Consider the following 19470-nt stretch of genomic DNA (forward strand, 5'->3'; position numbering starts at 1 on the left):
TGAGGACAGGGAAATCCTCCACCACCATCGTGGAGGCGTGCAGCAGCGCAGCCGTGTGGCCGTCGGCCCGGGACGTCACGTGGAGATCTGGCTTCTTGATGCTGCTCCAGTACAGGTTAGAGGTCACCCAGTCCACCGCCAGAGCTGCGACCGGAGTCATCCTGACAACATGGAGACAACGCGTTCACTTCCATGGATGGTTTACAGAACTTTTCCAGGTGTGCTTGATAAGATTGGACCCTTTTTGCAGAGCTTGGGACAGATTCTTGGAATGTCATGACATCACGAATCAAATCTCAGATCTTGATAACCTACATGGTTTTTTTCTTTAGGTCAATAAGGTCAAACAAAAAGAAAAAAACAAAGCTGCTGATCCCCACCATCAGCTTGAGGATTTGTCCAGCAGGAGTGAGTCCCTCTCTGGACCTGGAACCACCCAGTTTTAGCAGATTCACTCCCTGTTGAGGATCTGCCACATATATCAAAAGGTTCTGGAAGATCAGGTCCAGTCCTGATGCCCCAGTTACCCCAGGGATGACCAGTTGTTTGTTAGTGGGCATTTTCTTCTGGGCAACACTCTCCTGAAGCATCGTCTGCAGATAAATCTGTGGCAAGAAGAAAAGAAATGAGCGAACAGGAGAGGACGACAGCCATAACCCGGTGGTGCACCCAGAACATTCACCTGGTAGAGGACGGAGCGAGTCAAAAGCAGGATGAAAGATGACTCCTTAGGCATCGAGCACGTGATCCTGTCCGGGGAAAGCATCATCCCTTTGGGACAACCGACACACAGCTGTAGCCCCTTGACCTCCAGAGGCTCCAGACCCGGGTGGCGGTGCTGGGGCCAACAGGCAGAGGTGGGAGCAGCGCCGCTGGTCACAGGGGTTGGAACGGACTTGCTGGGAGAGCTCATGCATCACCTGGAGAAAGTGGCTCATTTAGATTTAAGGTCGTCGAGCTGATCTCGGAGGCCATTTTAAGCTGCTGACTATGAACAACAAAGAGGAGGATTTACATATTTATGTGACTATTGTGGACATCACTTGATTTTTCCTCACAACCAGAAGAACCTCCAAAGCACCTTCAGAACAATTCCACTCACTTTCAGTCCAAACGGCTGTCCTGGTCTCTTCAGCAGAACCTTTTGATCTTTGCCGGTGTTCTTGTCAGCCGAGCGAATGGTTCTTCTTTTGGTGTCGGACCAGAATACCCTGTCGTTAAAGACCGCTACAGAGAACGGGTTTGGCGTTTCAGCCAACTGCAGGATCTGTTGTGACAAAGCAAGAGATCAAGGTCGAGGACCAGAACACCTCTCCAAAACTAGTCCGTGGATTTGACACTTTGGATTTGACCAGAAAATACAGAATAGACGTTAAAATACCTTTCTGACCTACCCGGTCCTCTGGAAGCTAATGGCACCCTAAAAACGTAGTTAGCGATTCTATAGCTAGTCATTATTTAACCGAAGCTAATACTCAGAACTGGATCAGTTACAAGGATTAGCATCATCTCAGTTATGCTGCTACAGGCTGGACGACGACGTCCACTCAGTTTTCTCCTCGCTTCATTTACAGGTCATTGTTTGAAGATGTTGACTGAAGTTTTCTTGTGTAGTTTTGGACTCATTTATTCATCTGCAGGTATCACTGCCTCTAAAGACCACGCTGACCACCGCTTTAGCATAATCACAAACGCTGCTCTACCTAAGCTCTTTGGTGGTGCGTTTATTCCTCCCCCCTTCAGCTATTTGCCCCTTCTTTACCCCTTTTCCTCCTCATATGGGGTGACCCTTTCAGCAGTAGGGTCGCCCCATATGAGCCTGATCCTGTTCAAGGTTTCTTCAGAGCTTCTGTCAACTTACTTGAGACACTCTTATTTGTACCGGACGCTCAATGAAGCTGAACTGAAGGGGACATTGAAGTTCTCGTGCTTCTTACCTTGATGTCATCTCCAGCCAGAGAGGTTGAGCCAATGCAGCGCAGTTTCTCATCAGCCCAGTACACCCTGTTGTCCAGGAAGTCGTAGGCCAGACTGACCGGCCAGCTCAAGTCTTTGCTCACCACGACCTCCCTCTTTGATCCGTCCATCCCTGAACGCTCAATCTGAGGAGTGCTGCCAGTCTCAGACCACAGCATCAGCCTGACAACAGTAACGAGGAAACACAGTCTAATTAACAGTGAATAAAAATGAATGTGATCCTTCAGATTACCCCAGGTGTGGCAGAAGGACCAGGGAGCTGGGCTGTTCCAGATCTTCACCCAGAGCCACGGTATAGCTCTGAGATCGCACCGTCAGGTCGCTGAGCTTCACAACCAGAATCTGGCCCACCAACCCATCCGCCCAGTACAGGTTCTGACCAATCCAGTCCACAGCAATAGAATCTGACTTCACCCCTGTAAGCAGACCTTACATGAGCTTTGAAATATGTTTCAACACCCCAGAAACAGTTTTAGCGCCATTATTCAGACAAAATGCATGTTTTAGAACATGTACCTTTGATGAGCGTTCCTCTGCTGTTTGGGTTCTTTATGTCAGCCCAGCGAATGCTCTGGTAATCTGGGCTGAGCCAGTAAACTCTCTGCTGGGCCCAGTGGTAGTCCAGTGAGAAGACGGGCCGACTGACAGAGGACAGAAGGTTCAGGCTGCCGCTGTGGACGCCCAGCAGCCACAGCTCGGACTGCACCGACGCCAGGAGCAGAGGCTCATCTGGAGGAATATCAAGTTCAAGAACATTTCAGCTTTTTTTAGAAGGTTTTTGGTCACTTCTAAAAATCAAACTGAGCAGAAATGCGTCACGTGACCAGGTTGGTTCAACAAATGCCTGCACGAGGACCTTTTGTCTTGCAGCTTTTGTTGTCCGGCTCCAGGTAGAAGTCGGGATGGCAGTGACAGACGTAGGACCCGGGTGTGTTCAGGCAGATGTGTTTGCATACTGTGTGGGACATCTCATTGCATTCGTCTATGTCCACACAGGACAGAGCGCTGGAGTGCAGCCTGAACCCTGCAGCACAAGAGCACCTCTGCAGGAGTAAACAAAGAAAAAAAAACAAGGTTTTCGAGTCAACAGGAATGAGTTGAACACACGTTCCAGGATGTACAGCTAATGACGTGAAGATGTTCTGGTAGTAGGGGGAGGCCTGAACACCTTCAGAGCATTGCCCAGGTACCCTTGAGCAAGGTACCGAACCCACAAATGCTCACATAGGGCCCTGCGGTGAACCCTGCCGTCGCCCATTGTGTTCCCTCCCCATGACTCCGTAAGGGATAAAGAAGATGGAAGGAAGGAAGATGACAAGATGAGACACGGCCACAAACAAGTTCAGGCTGGTACCACAAGACCAATTCAGCTGGGTACCAACCGGTCCTTCTGGGGTGCTGATGCAGTGTTGTTCACATCGAGGAGCCGACGGGCTGGAGCAGCTGTCCTCATCACATCCCGGACCCTCGTCGGAATTGTCAACACAGTTGGTGAAGCCGTTACACACCAGCCAGGGATTCAAACACTCGCCACTACCACACTGGTACAGGTGGGAGGCGCAACGTCTCCGACTACCTGTGAGCAAGAAGACGCGTTCAGGGTCAAACCGATGCACACATGTCGGCGTCTCATGGTTAGAGAGTGACACAAGAACCCAAGTAGCTCACATTTGTACTCGTCCACTCCGTTGCGACAGTCCTCTCTGCCATCGCACCTCCAGAACAGAGGGATGCACTGACTGCTGTCGCCACACTGCCACTGGTATTTCCTGCATTTGGCTGGTGGCACCTCACAGTTCTGGTACAGATGAGGAACCATCAATAGAAAATGATACATTCTTAATGTCCAGGTTGGCCTAATTTCCCTGGTCTTCACCTTCTCGTCTGAGCCATCCTTGCAGTCGTCCTCACCGTCACAGAGCCACTCTTTCTGCAGACACTCATGGCTGTTTGGACATCTCAGCTGTGCTGGGCAACGAGGAGGTCTCGCACAATCCACCTCATCAGAATGGTCGCTACAGTCCGGGTATCCGTCACATCTCAGACCCTCAGAGACACACTGGCCACTGGCACAGCGATACTGGTGACTCCCACAAACAACCAAACCTGACGGGGAAAAAGGTGCCGTAATTTCCAGACTATGAGCCGCTACTTTTTTCCTACACTTTAAACACTGCGGCTTATTTATGTTTTTTTTTCGTGGCGCACTATCACAACTATTGTGAATCAGTCATTTTTACTAAACCCTCATCAACATGGAAAATACTAGAAGAAAAGCATATGATGCGACTTTTAAGTTAAAAGCGATGACTCTGGCGGCTGAAGAAGGAAATCGAGCTGGCGCGCGTAATCAATGGCGAGAAGGTGGAGACGCCCGCATGAAGAACTGATCCAAAGCAAAAAGAGGACAAAAGCTTTTAGACGTAAACATCGCAGGTGGCCCGAGCTTGAGAAGGTTCTGGAAGACTGGGTCAACGAGCTTGAGAAGGTTCTGGAAGACTGGGTCAGCACACAGAGAGCAGGCGGCCGCGGTGTTTCCGCTGTACAAATCAGACGGAAGGCAAAAGCAATCGCCACCGCCATGAAAATAGATTTTAGGGGTGAGCCATCGGGGAGTTTTAGATTGTTCATTGTTTGAGTAAAAAAGCATAAACAAGGTAATTTGTGTGTCGCTGATACAAACGTATATTTCAAGGTAGCTGCATTACAGACACCGTTAGAAAAAAAGCATTTACCGGTAGAATATATTTATGTTGCTAAGTGGATTAAATTTAAAGAAAAGTAAAAAAAATCCTGACGTGATGAAATTTGGATTTAAGGTCTCTGTATAAACAGAGTGGCTGTTGTTTCTGACCTGTCTGTCGCTCGTCAGTGACTCGTCTCTCACGGTAATAAAAACATCCACCGGTACTAAATGTTTTCCATCTAATTTTTCATATTACTAAGAGGGATACCTGCGGCTTAAAACCCAGTGCGGCTTGTTTAAGTACAAAATTGATTTTCTTTCTAAAATTAGATTATGCAGCTTTGAATCAGGTGCGCTCTGTAGTCTGGAAATTACGGTAATTTGATGGAAAACTCTTCGCAGTGATATTTCAGATGCGATCCGTCATCACCTACCACACTTCTCCTCATCCGAGCCATCGGCGCAGTCTCGCTCACCGTCACACAGGAAGTTTTTTGGGATACAGCGAGTTTTGTTATCACAGTGCTGGTGGCAGCCGTCGGGTAGAGTCTGACAATCCAGTTCATCCGATCGGTCCTGACAGTCGCTCTTCCCATCGCACACCTGCCCTTGTGGGATGCACCGGTTGCCATGAGCACACTGGAACTGAGCTGGGACAGGACACAGCCTCTTACATATGCCTTAATTCCCACCTAATCTAATTCCACGTTTACAGCAATCTTTCCAATCTACCACCGACCTGCTTTGCAATGTGAAGCACATCCTTTTTCATCCGACCCGTCCCTGCAGTCGTACTCGCCATCACACACGTGCGTGTACATGACACACTCTAGGCCGTCATTACAGGGCTTGAAGCCACTGCGGCATCTCAGCCGGGTCACTCTGGGGCTAAACCCAAATGGCGAAGCTTAAAAGGGTAAAAAAGAAGACACGTGCATGCACAGTTCTGTTGACAAACAGGAAATGCACCACTACAATCAACAAATATCGTATGTAGGCTTACAGAGCTCGCTGCGACAGAGCTTCTCATCCGAACCGTCAGGACAGTGAACGTGACCGTCACAAACTTTCATTCTCAGAATGCACATCGTCCCGTCAGCACACAAAAAGTCATCTAAACGGAAAGAAGAGTCTTTACAGCTTCAATTTTAACGACGAGCCTCACTAAACGGTGGCGCTATGATCATGACCCACCCTGATTTCTACACACAACCACACAGTTGAGTTCATCCACTCCATCAGGACAGTCTCTGTGTCCATCACACAACTGCTGCTGGGAGATGCACTTGGACGTATTGGGACACAGGAAAGACGGACTGGTGCAGGTCGACGCCGTTGTGCCAGCACGAACAGGAACTGCAATTGGAAACCAAAGTGGTGACACTCAACAGCACAACTGCCCTCAACTCAACGGCGCCGCCATAAAAATCCCTACCGCAGCCGACCTCATCCGTGCCGTCCGGACAGTCTCTTTCTTCATCGCACACAAATTTTTGGGGAATGCAGCGGCTCCCATCAGCACAGCGGAACTCGCAGCTCCTGGGAGGCCGTATACAGTTTACCTCATCGGACTGGTCCCGACACTGCGGCCTCCCATCACACACCTGAGCCTGAGGGATGCACGTCTTTCCATAAGAGCACTGAAATTCACCTGAGAGAGCACAGATAAAAAGGTGGAAATATGAGAATTCAACAGGTTAGATCACAGGTGTTGAAACCCAAGCCTCCAGGGCCACAACCCATCCGGGTTTTCTGCCCTACCAGGTAAACGACTTTCACCTTGGTTCCTACTTGCCTCAGTGGAAGCCGTTTTCTCCCCCGGTGGTCAGAAAACTCAGCTGTGGGTTTCAACACCTGTGGCATTTAAAGAGTGACTCTAATGTGATCAGAAGGGTTGATTTAAAACGTAGGTTAAAACAACCTGGTTTGCAGGTTTCTGGGCATCTGAGCTCATCTGATCCATCCAAACAGTCTGTTTCTCCATCACATTCGTGACTGAACAGAACGCACTCTTTGCCATCATCACAAAGCTTTGCACTCCGCTGACACTGCGGCGCCTCCTTTGGGGCAGTCGACAGCAGCACGCTGGGACAGTTACCCTCATCAGATCCATCTGGGCAGTCTGTCCGTCCATCACAGAACTGGGCTGGACTGATGCAAAGAGAAGAACCTGGACACAGGACTGAAGGACTGGTGCAGGGGGGGGTGACAGGTAAAGGGGATTCTTTTGAGGAGGCTTCAACAGTGGGGGGTTTAGGCTCATCTGAAAAAAGGCACAAGTACTTAATGAACAACAACCATCCAGAAACTTATCCTTGACTTTCCCAAACAGTCACTGCCTTGTTTTGCTCAGAGATGAATCATCAGTAGCCACAGAAACTCACCACATCCTTCTTCATCCGATCCATCCCGACAGTCTCTCTCTCCATCACAAACATGGCTGAAGAGGACACACCGTGTCCCGTCTCTGCACATTCTGGAACCTCTGCGACACTTCGGGCCTCTTGTTTGATCCGTGTGTAGAGCTACGCTGGGACAGGACATCTCGTCTGAGCCGTCGGAGCAGTGAGAGCGGCCGTCACAGACGAGACTCTTGGGGACGCAGCTGCGATGATCTTTACAGAGAAAATCGGCTGAGGAGGAGAAATTTAGGATGAAAAAAAACCAACTGAGCTTTAGAGCAATCAGCTGCAATGACAAATATGTGGCAAAAAAAGGCTGAAGAGCATCAAGATTTAAGACTTACACTTTGTTGGACACTGTTGCACACAGTTGTCTTCATCAGAGCCATCGGGACAGTCCTGAAAACCATTGCAAATTTGGTTTGGAGAAATGCAGACGTGTGGAGACGTCCGAGGACAAAGCAGATGGGAGGTTCTGCAAGCCGGCACAGCCGCGGCAGGTTTTGGTGGATTAGTGGTTTGTTCTGGAGCAGCAAGGAAAATATAGCCGGAATGACACTATAAACCAGAAGCAACAGTTCATTCATGCTTTACCAAACTCACCACATCCCTGTTCATCCGAGCCATCCTTACAGTCCAGCTCGCCGTCACACACATGTCGGTGTAAAACACATTCTCTGCCATCGTCACACAGCTTCGATCCCATTCGACACCTCGGAACTTTTGCCTGCGCTGAAAGTGCTGCGACGGATGGACAGTTAACCTCGTCCGAGCCGTCGTGACAGTGAGGACGACCGTCACACACAAGATTCCTGGAGATGCAACCACCGCCATCCTGGCACCTAAAGTCCTCTGGGTTCGTTGGTTAAAAAACAGAAAGGCATAAGTAATGTTACAAGGCATTAAATAATGAATCCAGCGTGTAGAATTGTGGTATTGGTGTTGCACCTTTGGACAGACATGTGGTCGTGCAGGACTCTTCGTCATCTCCATGGCGACAGTCCTGGATCCCGTCACACAGGTGAGCGTGTGAGACGCAGACTGATGAGCGTCGGCACAGCACAGACGGTTCAGCGCAGGCGGGAGTTTGGGGAACTACAGAAAAAGTTACGTCTCAAACATTTGCTTCATCTGAATGCAATCAACTTCCCCCATAATGACGTGTGTGACATGTCTGGACCTGCATGGACGCCCTTGAGTGTTGCGAGGACCCCCGACACTTGACCTCGCTCAACTGTGGTTTGTAAAACGCTCTCATCTCGCCGGTCCCACAGCGTAATCACGTCACCAGAATAGGACAAGATGAAGGGCTCCATGGCAGCCATGACTGACCCTGAAATGTTCCATCTCCTACCAGCATGGCGGCTTCTCTCCTGCTGCAAACTCAAAGTCATGAAACCTGTAAAGAACCCAGAACATAAACACAGACCGCCAAACTTACACCTGCCTGAAGTGGAATTTTGACATTTTGGTGGACAGGTTCTCACCAACCTGCGAATTTTGAATTCCAGAGCAGACTGTTCGCCTTGAGGTCAAAGGCGACGTTTCCTATGACCTCTCCAGATAGGTGCAGCAGCTCCGTGGCTCGGCCTCCCGTCACACTCATGACAATAAGTCGATTGTGTTCCAGCCACAGGATGGTTCCTCTCAGCCAGTCCAGATGCAGGTCTTGGATTTCCTCCGTTGTGCTGTACAGCTGTTGTGAGTACTGACCATTGACCGTGGTGCTACCGATGATGTTGCGCTTAAACGACACCCAGTAAATGTTTCCTTTCTTCTGGTCCACTCTTATCAAGCAAACTATAACATGAAAGAAAGACAATAAAGTTTATTCCGAGTAATTTCCGAGAATTTACTTCTGTGACATGTCAGCGTGGTCGCTTCAGTCATTAAAAGAAAATCAAAGCAAGAATCAAACTGTTTACCTGGAACAGGAGTTGGGACCACCTCAGTCTTAACCTGGGTCAGACTGTCACGCTGGATATGACCAGTCAGGTTGGCCCAGTACAGCCAGTCTGCGTTCCAGGCCAGATCGAAGGACAGGATGCCATCATGAGTGGCAAACAGATGGGTCTCACTGGACCCTCCTTCTCTAAACTCCAACTTGATGACACTATCCCTGGTTGCATAAATAAAGCTCGGATCTGTTAGACAGAGATTCCGAGTTTTATTAAATAATTCAGTAGGCGATCAATTCCCAATTTAGTGCAGCTACCAAAAGTCTGGACGGGCACCTGAGACCTAAACGAATCAAACTTACATTCACATTTTTCATTCAGAAACAGCATTTTGTAATTTGCACAGCTGCAGGTGAATCCGGTGGAGCTCCTTTTAGTCAACAGGCAGAGCTGACAGGGAGCAGGTGAACATGCAGAAGGACCTAAAGGATGAAAACCACCGTGATCAAACACAAATGTGGATCACACCTTCAGTAAAAAGGGAGTCAGAAGAAATACTGTGAGGAGGACATTGCCTTCAGGACTGGTGGGAATACCTTGGGGCTGCTGTAGTGGGTGGTACACAGCCAGCAGGGGCAGCTTGGCTTTGGAAAGGAACCTTTTTTGGTCTGGGTGTTTCTGTGAAACCTGCCACAGGCCTTCACGGTCGACCCAGTAGAAGAAGCTTTCAAACACGGCCAGGCTGAAGGCCGATCTTCTCCTGAACAGTCCTGTGAAAGACTGACGGGCAGTTCCGTCTGTCCTCACCGTCTCTACAGACTGAAGGAAGAGGGAGAGAGTGGAATTTAAACCTTCCACAGCATCCTTGAGATTTATACAAATACAGCAGGAAGCAACCAAGATCCACAGAGACGCGTTCCCGCTCCTCTCCAACTGTTCACACCTCCTTGATGTCACTGATCCAGTAAAGCCTCCGAGCAGCCACGTCAGCAGACAGGCTATGGGCTGCCTGAGCCGTGAGCACAGCCAGGGACCTTCTCTCAGAACCGTCCATCCAGGACCTCTCTAACGTCACGCGATCAAGGCGGTAGGCGTCCATCCAGAACATCAGACTGGGGAAAAAAATAAATCTAAATGTTTGCCGGCCCATTCCAACAGTGCTGGTGCAAATTATTCACAGAAATGTATCAAATGAACCTCTCCACGGGTATGAGCACCAGACCAGATGGGCTGATGTTTTCCTTCAGCACCGCGGTGAAGCTCTTCCCATCAGCCGCCTGCATGTAGATCGACTTAGTCTTCAGATTGGCCCAGAACAAGTTCCCATTCAGCCAATCACAGGCAAGACCACTTATACCTGGTTCACCTGGTGATAATCATGAACACTTTAGCTCAGACACCATCTGCTGAACAACTCCCACCAAAGCAGACGTCTAAATTCCAACCGAGCTAACCAGCATATAGCGCGATAGCGTGCTGTCCAGAACTCCGGTAAATGCTGCCGCGGTCGTCAGCCCAGTAGTACCGTCCTCGAGCAACATCAAAGGCCAGAGCCACGGGGTCAGACTCCAGAGTCTGAATGAGTTCCACCTGTCCAGACTTCACATTGAGCAGCACCGCTGAGTTCCTCTGTACAGTCAGCAGTCTGACAGCAGCACCTGGACACATGGGGACATTCCCATCAGCTGCAGAATGTGTTCCATTATTCAGGAGGAAAGCTAAAGAGCTTCTCAAGCATTGGCATCGTTCCGTCGTTATCGCAAGTCTTTTAAAATGCTAATTACTGCCGTGTCCATGTTTGAAGTTCCACCATTGATCTCCTCAAAACTTTTATCAGCAGCTTTTGTCATTAACTAGCTTCTTTTATCCATCGTGCTGAAGAGCCACTAATGTTTGCTCCAAATGCACCTCTTGATGGTTCTGGTTTGATCTTTAAAGAGGACGAAACTGAAGTCGGAGCAGTGTTCTGGATCAAGACGAGGACGCGTCAGCAGCAACCGACCTGAGTTATCAGCGTTGGAACACGAACAAAATGGATGACGCACTTATCCCAGAACCATCCGTCTCCAGGGAACTTTCATCATTTCATTAGTTTATGTTAATCCACCAAGATCATGTCGATTTGAATTTTATCGTGTCAATATTAAGTTCACTTTTCCCCTCAAACATTTTAGGATTTATATTCCCTGTCAATGGAATATAAATTGGATTCCTCCAGACATGAAACACTTTTCCAGTACATTCTAAAAGGTTGGTCCGTTCTTGGCGGACAGGAAACGTCCGTCTTTTACCTGCAGCCACACACACGGCGTTCTCTTCCAGTCTGAACCCCTCTTTACAGCGACAGTGGTACGATCCAACGGTGTTGATGCAGTGATGCGCGCAGGGAGCAGAGGGTGGTGCACATTCATTCACATCTGAAGACAAAACATTCCACTCAAAAACACAAGTCCGGAAATGGCAAATTGTAAAATCAAAAGACCCCTGACGACAACGACGCTCGCCATCTCCATTTCATGCCGCACACCTTCACAGACGGCTCCGTTAGAGGAGAGCTTGAATCCACCTGGGCAGAGACACAGAGCCCCCCAGTCTTTATCCACACACTCGTGGCTACAGCCACCATTCTTCAGTGAGCAGGTCTTTCCTGTGGACAAGCATCAGACACAGAATTACCATCTTCCACCATTTGAGGTAATTCTATGAGTAATAAATGCTAACAGTTTTTAGCCTACCACAGGTCACAGGTTCGTCACTGCCATCTGAGCACTGCACCTCTCCATTACACAGGTCTCCAGCAGTCAGACACATTCCCTGAGGACAACGCCAACTATCCTCCCCACACACACCTGTCAGGACATACAATTAGGAGCATGCCCCACCACATTTTTTTATTTTTGGGTTTTAAAAATCATTTCTAACCACAGCCCATTTCATCCGAGTGGTCCAGGCAGTCTTCCACTCCATCACAGCGCAGCTCTTTGGGGATACAGAGGCCATTTGTGCAGCTCCAGTCAGAATTCAAACAGCCGTCAGAGCGTTGACAGTCGTCTTCGTCCGAGCCGGTCGGACACTGCATCTGTCCATCACAGCGGGCCGATGCGTTGACACAACCTATGGTGCCCACGCACGAGAACTGGCCTCGTGGGCATTCAGAAAAGCCTGCAGGAGACACGGGAAGCAGGAAAAAGAAGAAGAATTTGTTGGATTTTCCTTTTAGTCTAGAAACGAGACAGAAAACTCTGCAGTATTTTCAGACAGACCAGCACAATCCATTTCATCCGATCCGTCCAAGCAGTCTCGGGCGCCATCACATCTCCAGATATGTGGGACGCAGCCTCCATCATCACACTGCCACTGGCTTTGGAGGCAAACCCATGGTTGACCTACCAGAAAAGAAAATGGAATCACGGGAACTTCATATCAGTCTCAACATTAACTGCAGAATGGATGATGGAACTGCAGTTCTGCATCATCATTGGAGTCCTTCATGTGAAGGAGAAAAACACTGATAAACACAGACTGAGGAGAGTTGATTGGTGACAAATCCTGCACACAATTAGAAAAACCAGCACTTAAACACTTTACAGTGGCGAAATTATGAGTGAAACTACATTAAAGAAAAAGTCTGACAAATACGTGAGCAGAAAAAAGGCCTTAAAAAGGCATTAAAAAGTCTGAAAGCGTTAATTGGGATTTAGCGGTGCTAACAAGCTAGCTCCTTCCTGAAGGTCCTTTTAAGGCAATTCGGTTCATTCCCTTTGATTAAGTTTGCCTACAAAGAACTACATCATTAAAAACAAGTAATATAATCCGAAGCTGCCTAAAACGACGACCCTAATGAAATAGTGAGATGTTTGGTTCGATGACGCAGGTGAAGCGACCCTCGCGACCCTCAACTCCCGCCTCTTTAATCAAACTACGTCGCTGTTGTCGTTCAATTCGAGCGCGTGGAGCAGCTGAAGCCGCCTTTTACCTGGGTTCGGACGCAGAGTCGCCAGGAAAACCCAATAAAGGACTTGTTGGCGGAGGTCCATTGCGGCCCGCGCGACGTCTCGTGGCAAACGCGGGTCACCTGAGCGGAAACGCGCTTATCAGCTGGCGCGCGCTTGCTTTAATTTCGGTTACCTGGTTACCGTTGATTTAGATACTTTAAAAGTTCACATCATCCGCGTCTTTCATTTCCACATGTGTTTGACAAGTAAAAAACAACTTTATTTTAGATTTTCTTTATTTTATCAAACAGTTTTATTACCGTCATCACGCGAAAAAACATATTTTTATGGGTCACGTGAACCCAAAGGAACATCAGAATTCACCTTTAATGTTGAAGAACGGATTTAAACATAAACTGAAACATATTCTGAGAAAAAAGAATATTTACGCATGGATGTACAGTACATTGTCCACTTTAAACAATTAAAAGCATTTAGGAGATATATTGTCCATATATAAGTTAGAATGTCCATATATAAGTTTGAATCCAATTCAAAATGACTTCTTTTGTCGAAATATTCAGAAAACTAAAATAGAATGTAAAATGTAAATAGATTTCCGACAAGATTCTTTAGGGGTGTAATATAGCCATGGAAAGATTAAAAAAAAACACAGGAGTTTCTATCACCTAAAGAAAATGTAGTTTTTCATTTTACGACAGGATGATATTTAGCATCAAACAAACAACAGGTCATGAGTTCAATGTTGGGACGGTAAAAATGTTCTAAGAAGACAACAAAAGCTGATGTTAACGAGACCCCTTTGTTCTTTTCATTGATTTTAACATATCAAACAGGAAGAAAGGCCTTATAAAGTCTCTGTCTGCGTTTGATTTTTTTAATGAGCATCGATCCTCACCCTCGTTAATGTGCCTTTTAACACTTTCATTATATTTACATGTCAGCATCACTCCATCAGAGCTGGAGTCTAATTAAAAGTGTGTATGTTATGAAACTCTGACGTCATTGTCAAAGTTGTAGCATATAATCAAACATTATTGTAGCAAGTCTACAGATTTATTAATTATTATATAGGAATTTAAAAAATTAAAATCTTAAATGAAACAGCTTGAAACAGCTTATTGTGATTATCATTACTCTCATTATTATTGTTGTTGTTATTGTTGTGCAACACAGATATATCGTAACGCATACCACACGTCACAGAAAGATTTCTTCTACGCGTCAATGTAACAGTGCATCAAATTGTTCTGAAGATATTTGCGTGCTCCGTTTGAAAAGGTGGATGAGTCCTAACAGGCTCCTAACAGCTCACTGAAAGTCGTTTTTCTGATTAACTCCCGTGTTGCGTCCCGATTAATCACCGCGCAGTTGTGCAGCTCGTAATCTCCTTAACTAATATTATTGTCCGCGCTCTTATCAAAAGCATCTGTAATATACAACACAACAACGCTCGGAGCTGCGGGCTGTTGAGCTGTTCACGCCTCGGCCTCTACAAAGGCGCGCTGGTTTCGATTAACAACAAGCTTGTCACTTTTAATTCTTTGAGCGCCTCCGTGGATCACACGCACGCCCCCCCCCCAGACGTTTGACACATCGCTTCTAAGGACCTGAGGAGAGGGGCGTGTATAAAACCCAGGTCCAGCATCTCACCTGCACCATTTCTGAGCAGCACACGTGGAGTTATGAGGGGACTGAATATGGAGTTTTCGCTTGCGCTTTTTCTTCTTGTGGATTTGGTTCTGGGTGCGCAGCCCCATGCTGGGATTCACCCCAACACGCTGCTCCGTGGGACGGATGAAGGCTCCAGAGGCGCCGTGCAGCGGCAGCAGGTCAGCAGGCTCCCCCTCTACATGATGCAGCTCTACCGGACCATGCTCACCGAGGACCGGGAGAGGACCGCGGCCTCCAGCGTGAGCCGGCCCGAGGACAACCCCGCCCTGCACCACTCGGACTCTGTCATCAGCCTCGTCGCTATGAGTGAGTGCTGCACATTCCAATTTCTGATGTTTTAGTCCTTCATATAGCACCTGAAACTCTGCAGCTTCAGCAGCTCGAGTCAGTTAGAGTTTCATTTTTTACTGGGCTTAGGAGTTACTGGAACATTTGGTGCCTTCATGCTAAAATGTTGATTATCATTGATGTATTTTACTATTAAATTAGATATATTCTTTTTAAAAATTACACAAAATCATATCCTAAAAATATACCCAACAATCACATTTCCCATAAAAGAGCCAGTTACTCAACATTTTCATCGTCAGCTTTGGAGTGAAGTGCCCCTTTAATCATGAATCTCATCAAACTTTCCTTGATGAACGTGCTTGAAACTCGCCGGGTGATGACGTTCTAACCAGTTTTCCTTCCTCTCATCTCTTTCAGGCTGCCGGCAGCTCAGCAGGAGGTGGTCCGTCACCTTTGACATGTCCTCCATCTCTGCGAGCCACAACATCCACCTGGCCGAGGTCCGGATCCGCCTGCCCGCCTTCGCAGAGGCTTTCAAGGTCTCGGTGGACATCTACCACTCCTCCAGGGACCAGTGTGAGGGCAGCGACTGCGCAGAGAACAGGGTGTTTCTGGGCCGCCTGCGAGCCCACCCCAGCTCCTTGGTGTCTCCGTCCACCTGGAAGGTGCTCAACATGACGGAGACGCTGCGCCGCTGGCTGCTACAGGACGTCCCCGCACAGAGGCCGCAGGAGGAAGTGGGCGAGGATCAGGAGGTCGTGCGCCACTCCACAACCGACCGGGTCATGATGGTGGTGTTCTCGAGGCAGAATCCTGCCAGCCAGCGAACCCCGACACTCATCCACACGGCGGAGCGGTCCAAGTACGTCAGCCTGGACAGGGAGCGGCCTCCAGGCTCCGTGGCAGCAGCTCTCCAGCTGAGGGGCCACAGGGTGAGGAGGCACCACCGCTCACAGCAGCAGAGACAGAGAGTAGCCGTCGCCGCCCCTGCTAGTAAACCTGCAGAGGAGGAGAAGAAGGATGCTCTCTGCAGGAGGGTGGACATGTGGGTGGACTTTGAGAAGATTGGCTGGAGCGAGTGGATGATCTACCCCAAAAGGTACAACGCCTATCGCTGTGAGGGGAGTTGTCCTTCACCCGTAGACGAGACCCTCACCCCGACGAACCACGCGTACATGCAGGTAAGATGGCGGTTTACACTGCAGGACGCTTCATCTGCAGCACACACCACAGATGTTCTAATCACCCCTTTCTTCTCTCTTCAGAGTCTCCTGAAGCTTCACCATCCAGACAAAGTTCCGTGTGTGTCCTGCGTGCCGACCCGCCTGGCCCCTCTTTCCATGCTGTACTACGAGAACGGGCAGATGGTGATGAGGCACCACGAGGACATGGTGGTGGAGGAGTGTGGCTGCCACTGAGGGAAACATCTGAGACCCTCACAGGCACAGAGGAGGTTCGAGGCACTTGACAGATGTTTTCAGTCTGAGGGTTCAACCACAGAGACGGACGGAGCGGCTGCGGGTTTTGGACTTAAAGACTTTGTTTACTGCGTGGAGAACATTGGGGGACCCTGGTTGTGCGTTGGATTATGGGTGAAAGGGCTGAAAATGACTGAAGCACTACAGATTGATGAACTGTTTGATGTTTAAAATTGACAGATTTTAGTAGCTCTTCAACTTATTTGAGTTTTGTATATGCAAAATACAATAAATTATTTCTTATCTTGAAGAAAGCGTGTGGATTATTTTCATTACGGGACCATGAAAAGGGTGCATCTTATCAGAAAAGGCCGGAGGTTTTGTTATTTAGCCATCAGAGAAAAGTTATAGATGAGACAAGGCAACTTTTTTAGTTGAATACAGAAGGAAAATCATTGTACATTAGATAAAAGTAAAATCAAAACATGAATCAAAAATATACATTCAACATAAAATATGGTTTGCTACAAAACGAGTATATATTGATAAGAAAATGGAGGAGAAAGACCCCGTCAAAGACCAAATTGCCGTCTTTCGGCTCGTGGTCGGTTCGATGAGCATCGAAGCGCCACCTACCGGAAATATTTGGTCATCACATCTTGGAATAAATATTTCTGCCCCCTAGTGGCTAAACGCAAAATCACAGTCCAATCAATAAAGAATGACAATAGGGACAAAGATCAGATAAAAGTTAGATTACATTTTAATGACTTTTTTTTGCATTTAAATACATCACATATGGTACAAAATCACAAACAATGCCAATCAAAGAATATAAAATCCTTATCCAGCAGAAAAAAAGTCCTCCTCGATTTTTAGAACAAGTTGAAATTATTCAAACCTTTTTATCCCTTCACAGTAAACAAAACAGTAATCTTGAGAATCTTTGTCATCTTTTCCTCAGATATCAATTTCAAACTGGGCATCATCTAAGAAAAAAGGAAAAAAAGATTTAAAATCACAGAAATGCACGACAGATGTCAAATGATCCTATTGTAAAGAAAAAAGCCTTTTTACCTGCATTCTCCTCTGTGTGGACGCCGTGCTCGGCGTTGTTGTTCGGGGTCTCGTCAGGCTGCGGCGAGTCGCAGGAAGAGGTGCGTTTTATCGGCCTGGTGACCCCTGGGATGTCCGGCAGTTTGGGAGGCGTGCGCGTTAGAGGAGACGACCGGCACTGCAGCAGGAACTTCCTGTCATAGATAATCCTGGTACCTGTGGGCCACAACACTTGTAATCCCAAAAATGCTCCATCAGATTGTGACTGCAGGCTTATATTCCAGATCTATAAAGTGTCCATGCGAGTGGCGTTCCGCCTGCGTCCAACTGAAGATACAATTTAAAGGCCCTCTGGTTATTATAAGACTTTAAGGAGACATCTTTCACTGATTGAAACATCTGGAAGCATTTGAGAGGTGATAAAAAATAATTTAAATTCAAATTCAAAGCGGTCTCTTATCTGTTGACCTCATTTTTCATCACTGATGCCGATACTCCTGCTGTAGCCCAGTTTTATTTGTGTGCATTAGTGTGGGAACAGAACACGTTATCAGACCACAAGGGTCCGACATGTGGATGCAGCCTCACTGTTCCCACAGCAACAGATGCACGATTTTCAAGTATTTTCTGCTTTCACGCATCTTGTTTTTGCTAGGAGCTAATCTGATGACGGAGGAAAGCATGTTAGAAGATAATTACAACACAAACACAGGTCACATTCTGAGACTGAATCTGTCATCTGCAGCTTAAAGCTGCTCAAAGGCCTGATGCTCAGCAAGTATGAAAACATTGCATTCGTGTCATTAAAACAGGCACAAACAGTGAACACAGAGTTACCCCCAGAGCCTGCAGGAGGCCACAACACTGTCAAACATTGACAGGACTAAGCAGACCTGTGAGGGTCCTCAAAAGGGCCATTTTCAAACCACGGTCGATCTGCCCTTGTCATAACTAATTCATATACAAAGGTGTTTAAACTACCCTTAAGAACAGGTTCTAAATCAACATTTAGTTGCGATCGAAAAGCCCATCTTCTATTTTGCTTTTAAACGCCTCGTAAATGTTTCTTTTTCAATCGAGTTTCCAAATAAATCATTTAAACTCTTGTTGGATCCTGCTCAGAATTATTGCCCTAAGCTTTAGTTAGTGATCCGCAGCGCGGGTCACCTCCTGGGGTCGTGCTGAACACGGTCCCTCCCGGGGTCGTGGAGTAATCCTGGGGCATGTGCGCAGAGTCGTGGATGGCGACGCGCCTGACCGCCGGGATCTCCCGGCTCCTGGTGGCCTGACCTCCCGCTGACATGTCCACTCAGTCCGGGGACAGTTTCTTCAGGTGTGGCGGACGAAGTGAGAGTGACCCGCAACCGAACTCAGGAGCAGGTTGCTGTCTGCACGTGGCCAGATAACATCCCAAACAAGCCTGTCACTTCCTCCAAAACACAGCGGAGAGCTGTGATTGGCTGGAACAGGGGGCGGCGCTGCACCTGGGACTTGTAGTTTCCTGCTGACGTAGCGCCTCTTTTGTGTCCGCCTATATCTATACGCGACCACATCCATAGGTGTCCTGTAAAAGAACAACAGGAACGCTCCATATGAGGCAAAATACTGAGAAATGACGGGGCGCTTTTAATTTTGAGTTGTGTAACAATACTGACTGACATATTCAGACAGCTCGAAATATTGACGGAGATTGTCATGACAACGGTATAATATAATCAGTCAAAGCCCCTGCTGACGGAATTTTAGAAAGTGTGTTTGCAGTTCATGTTCATTTGGAGATTATTCTAATTTCAGCATTTTCCAACATTTGCATTGCCGATTTAATGAGGATTTATTTTTCATTAATTAACTCCAAAGTTCACTCGATATTTAACAAAAGGCTCCATTCCACTCTGGGCCATTGGTCTTTACATCTGGGGCTGGATTTGGGATTTCGCTGATCAACACATCCCATTGCAGTTGCAGATGAATTATGAATTATGTTTTTTTTAATCTAATGAGAAGCAAAAATGAAACTTCACACGTGTTCTGCGCTTCAGTGATGCGTCTGAATTCAAAATGGCGTCCGGGGGGGAGATGAAATGAGATGACCAGGTTTAAACCGCCTCTGTG

The 19470-nt window shown here is 47.6% G+C and overlaps 3 protein-coding genes across 3 annotated transcripts; 1 reads left to right on the forward strand and 2 right to left on the reverse strand.

Annotated features, from left to right (window-relative positions):
- Positions 1-374: 374 nt before the first annotated feature.
- LOC105416601 (low-density lipoprotein receptor-related protein 2-like) lies at positions 375-13041 on the reverse strand. The gene is made up of 34 exons (XM_029837629.1): positions 12940-13041; positions 12227-12349; positions 11886-12125; positions 11699-11812; positions 11491-11610; positions 11255-11380; positions 10418-10621; positions 10161-10329; positions 9907-10075; positions 9560-9782; positions 9326-9445; positions 8991-9209; positions 8557-8865; positions 8246-8464; positions 8014-8160; positions 7669-7917; positions 7410-7589; positions 7048-7296; positions 6585-6926; positions 6099-6314; positions 5858-6019; positions 5667-5777; positions 5403-5570; positions 5098-5313; positions 3854-4083; positions 3646-3775; positions 3360-3553; positions 2834-3020; positions 2494-2706; positions 2210-2393; positions 1938-2139; positions 1103-1267; positions 683-920; positions 375-605 (listed from the first exon to the last, which is right to left on the reverse strand). The coding sequence occupies exons 1-33, from the start codon at positions 12998-13000 to the stop codon at positions 729-731; spliced, it is 6153 nt and encodes a 2050-aa protein (XP_029693489.1). The 5' UTR covers positions 13001-13041; the 3' UTR covers positions 375-605; positions 683-728.
- A 312-nt stretch (positions 13042-13353) lies between these two features.
- LOC115250243 (nodal homolog) lies at positions 13354-16536 on the forward strand. Its single transcript, XM_029838060.1, has 5 exons — positions 13354-13360; positions 14527-14558; positions 14674-14899; positions 15302-16065; positions 16150-16536. The coding sequence occupies exons 1-5, from the start codon at positions 13354-13356 to the stop codon at positions 16300-16302; spliced, it is 1182 nt and encodes a 393-aa protein (XP_029693920.1). The 3' UTR covers positions 16303-16536.
- Positions 16537-17049: 513 nt separating this feature from the next.
- Positions 17050-18790, reverse strand: LOC115246466 (eukaryotic translation initiation factor 4E-binding protein 1-like). The gene is made up of 3 exons (XM_029837649.1): positions 18526-18790; positions 17380-17574; positions 17050-17291 (listed from the first exon to the last, which is right to left on the reverse strand). The coding sequence occupies exons 1-3, from the start codon at positions 18659-18661 to the stop codon at positions 17263-17265; spliced, it is 360 nt and encodes a 119-aa protein (XP_029693509.1). The 5' UTR covers positions 18662-18790; the 3' UTR covers positions 17050-17262.
- Between the last annotated feature and the right edge of the window lie 680 nt (positions 18791-19470).

This window comes from Takifugu rubripes, chromosome 6 (genome assembly GCF_901000725.2).
Source record: "Takifugu rubripes chromosome 6, fTakRub1.2, whole genome shotgun sequence".
Taxonomy (NCBI): domain Eukaryota; kingdom Metazoa; phylum Chordata; class Actinopteri; order Tetraodontiformes; family Tetraodontidae; genus Takifugu; species Takifugu rubripes.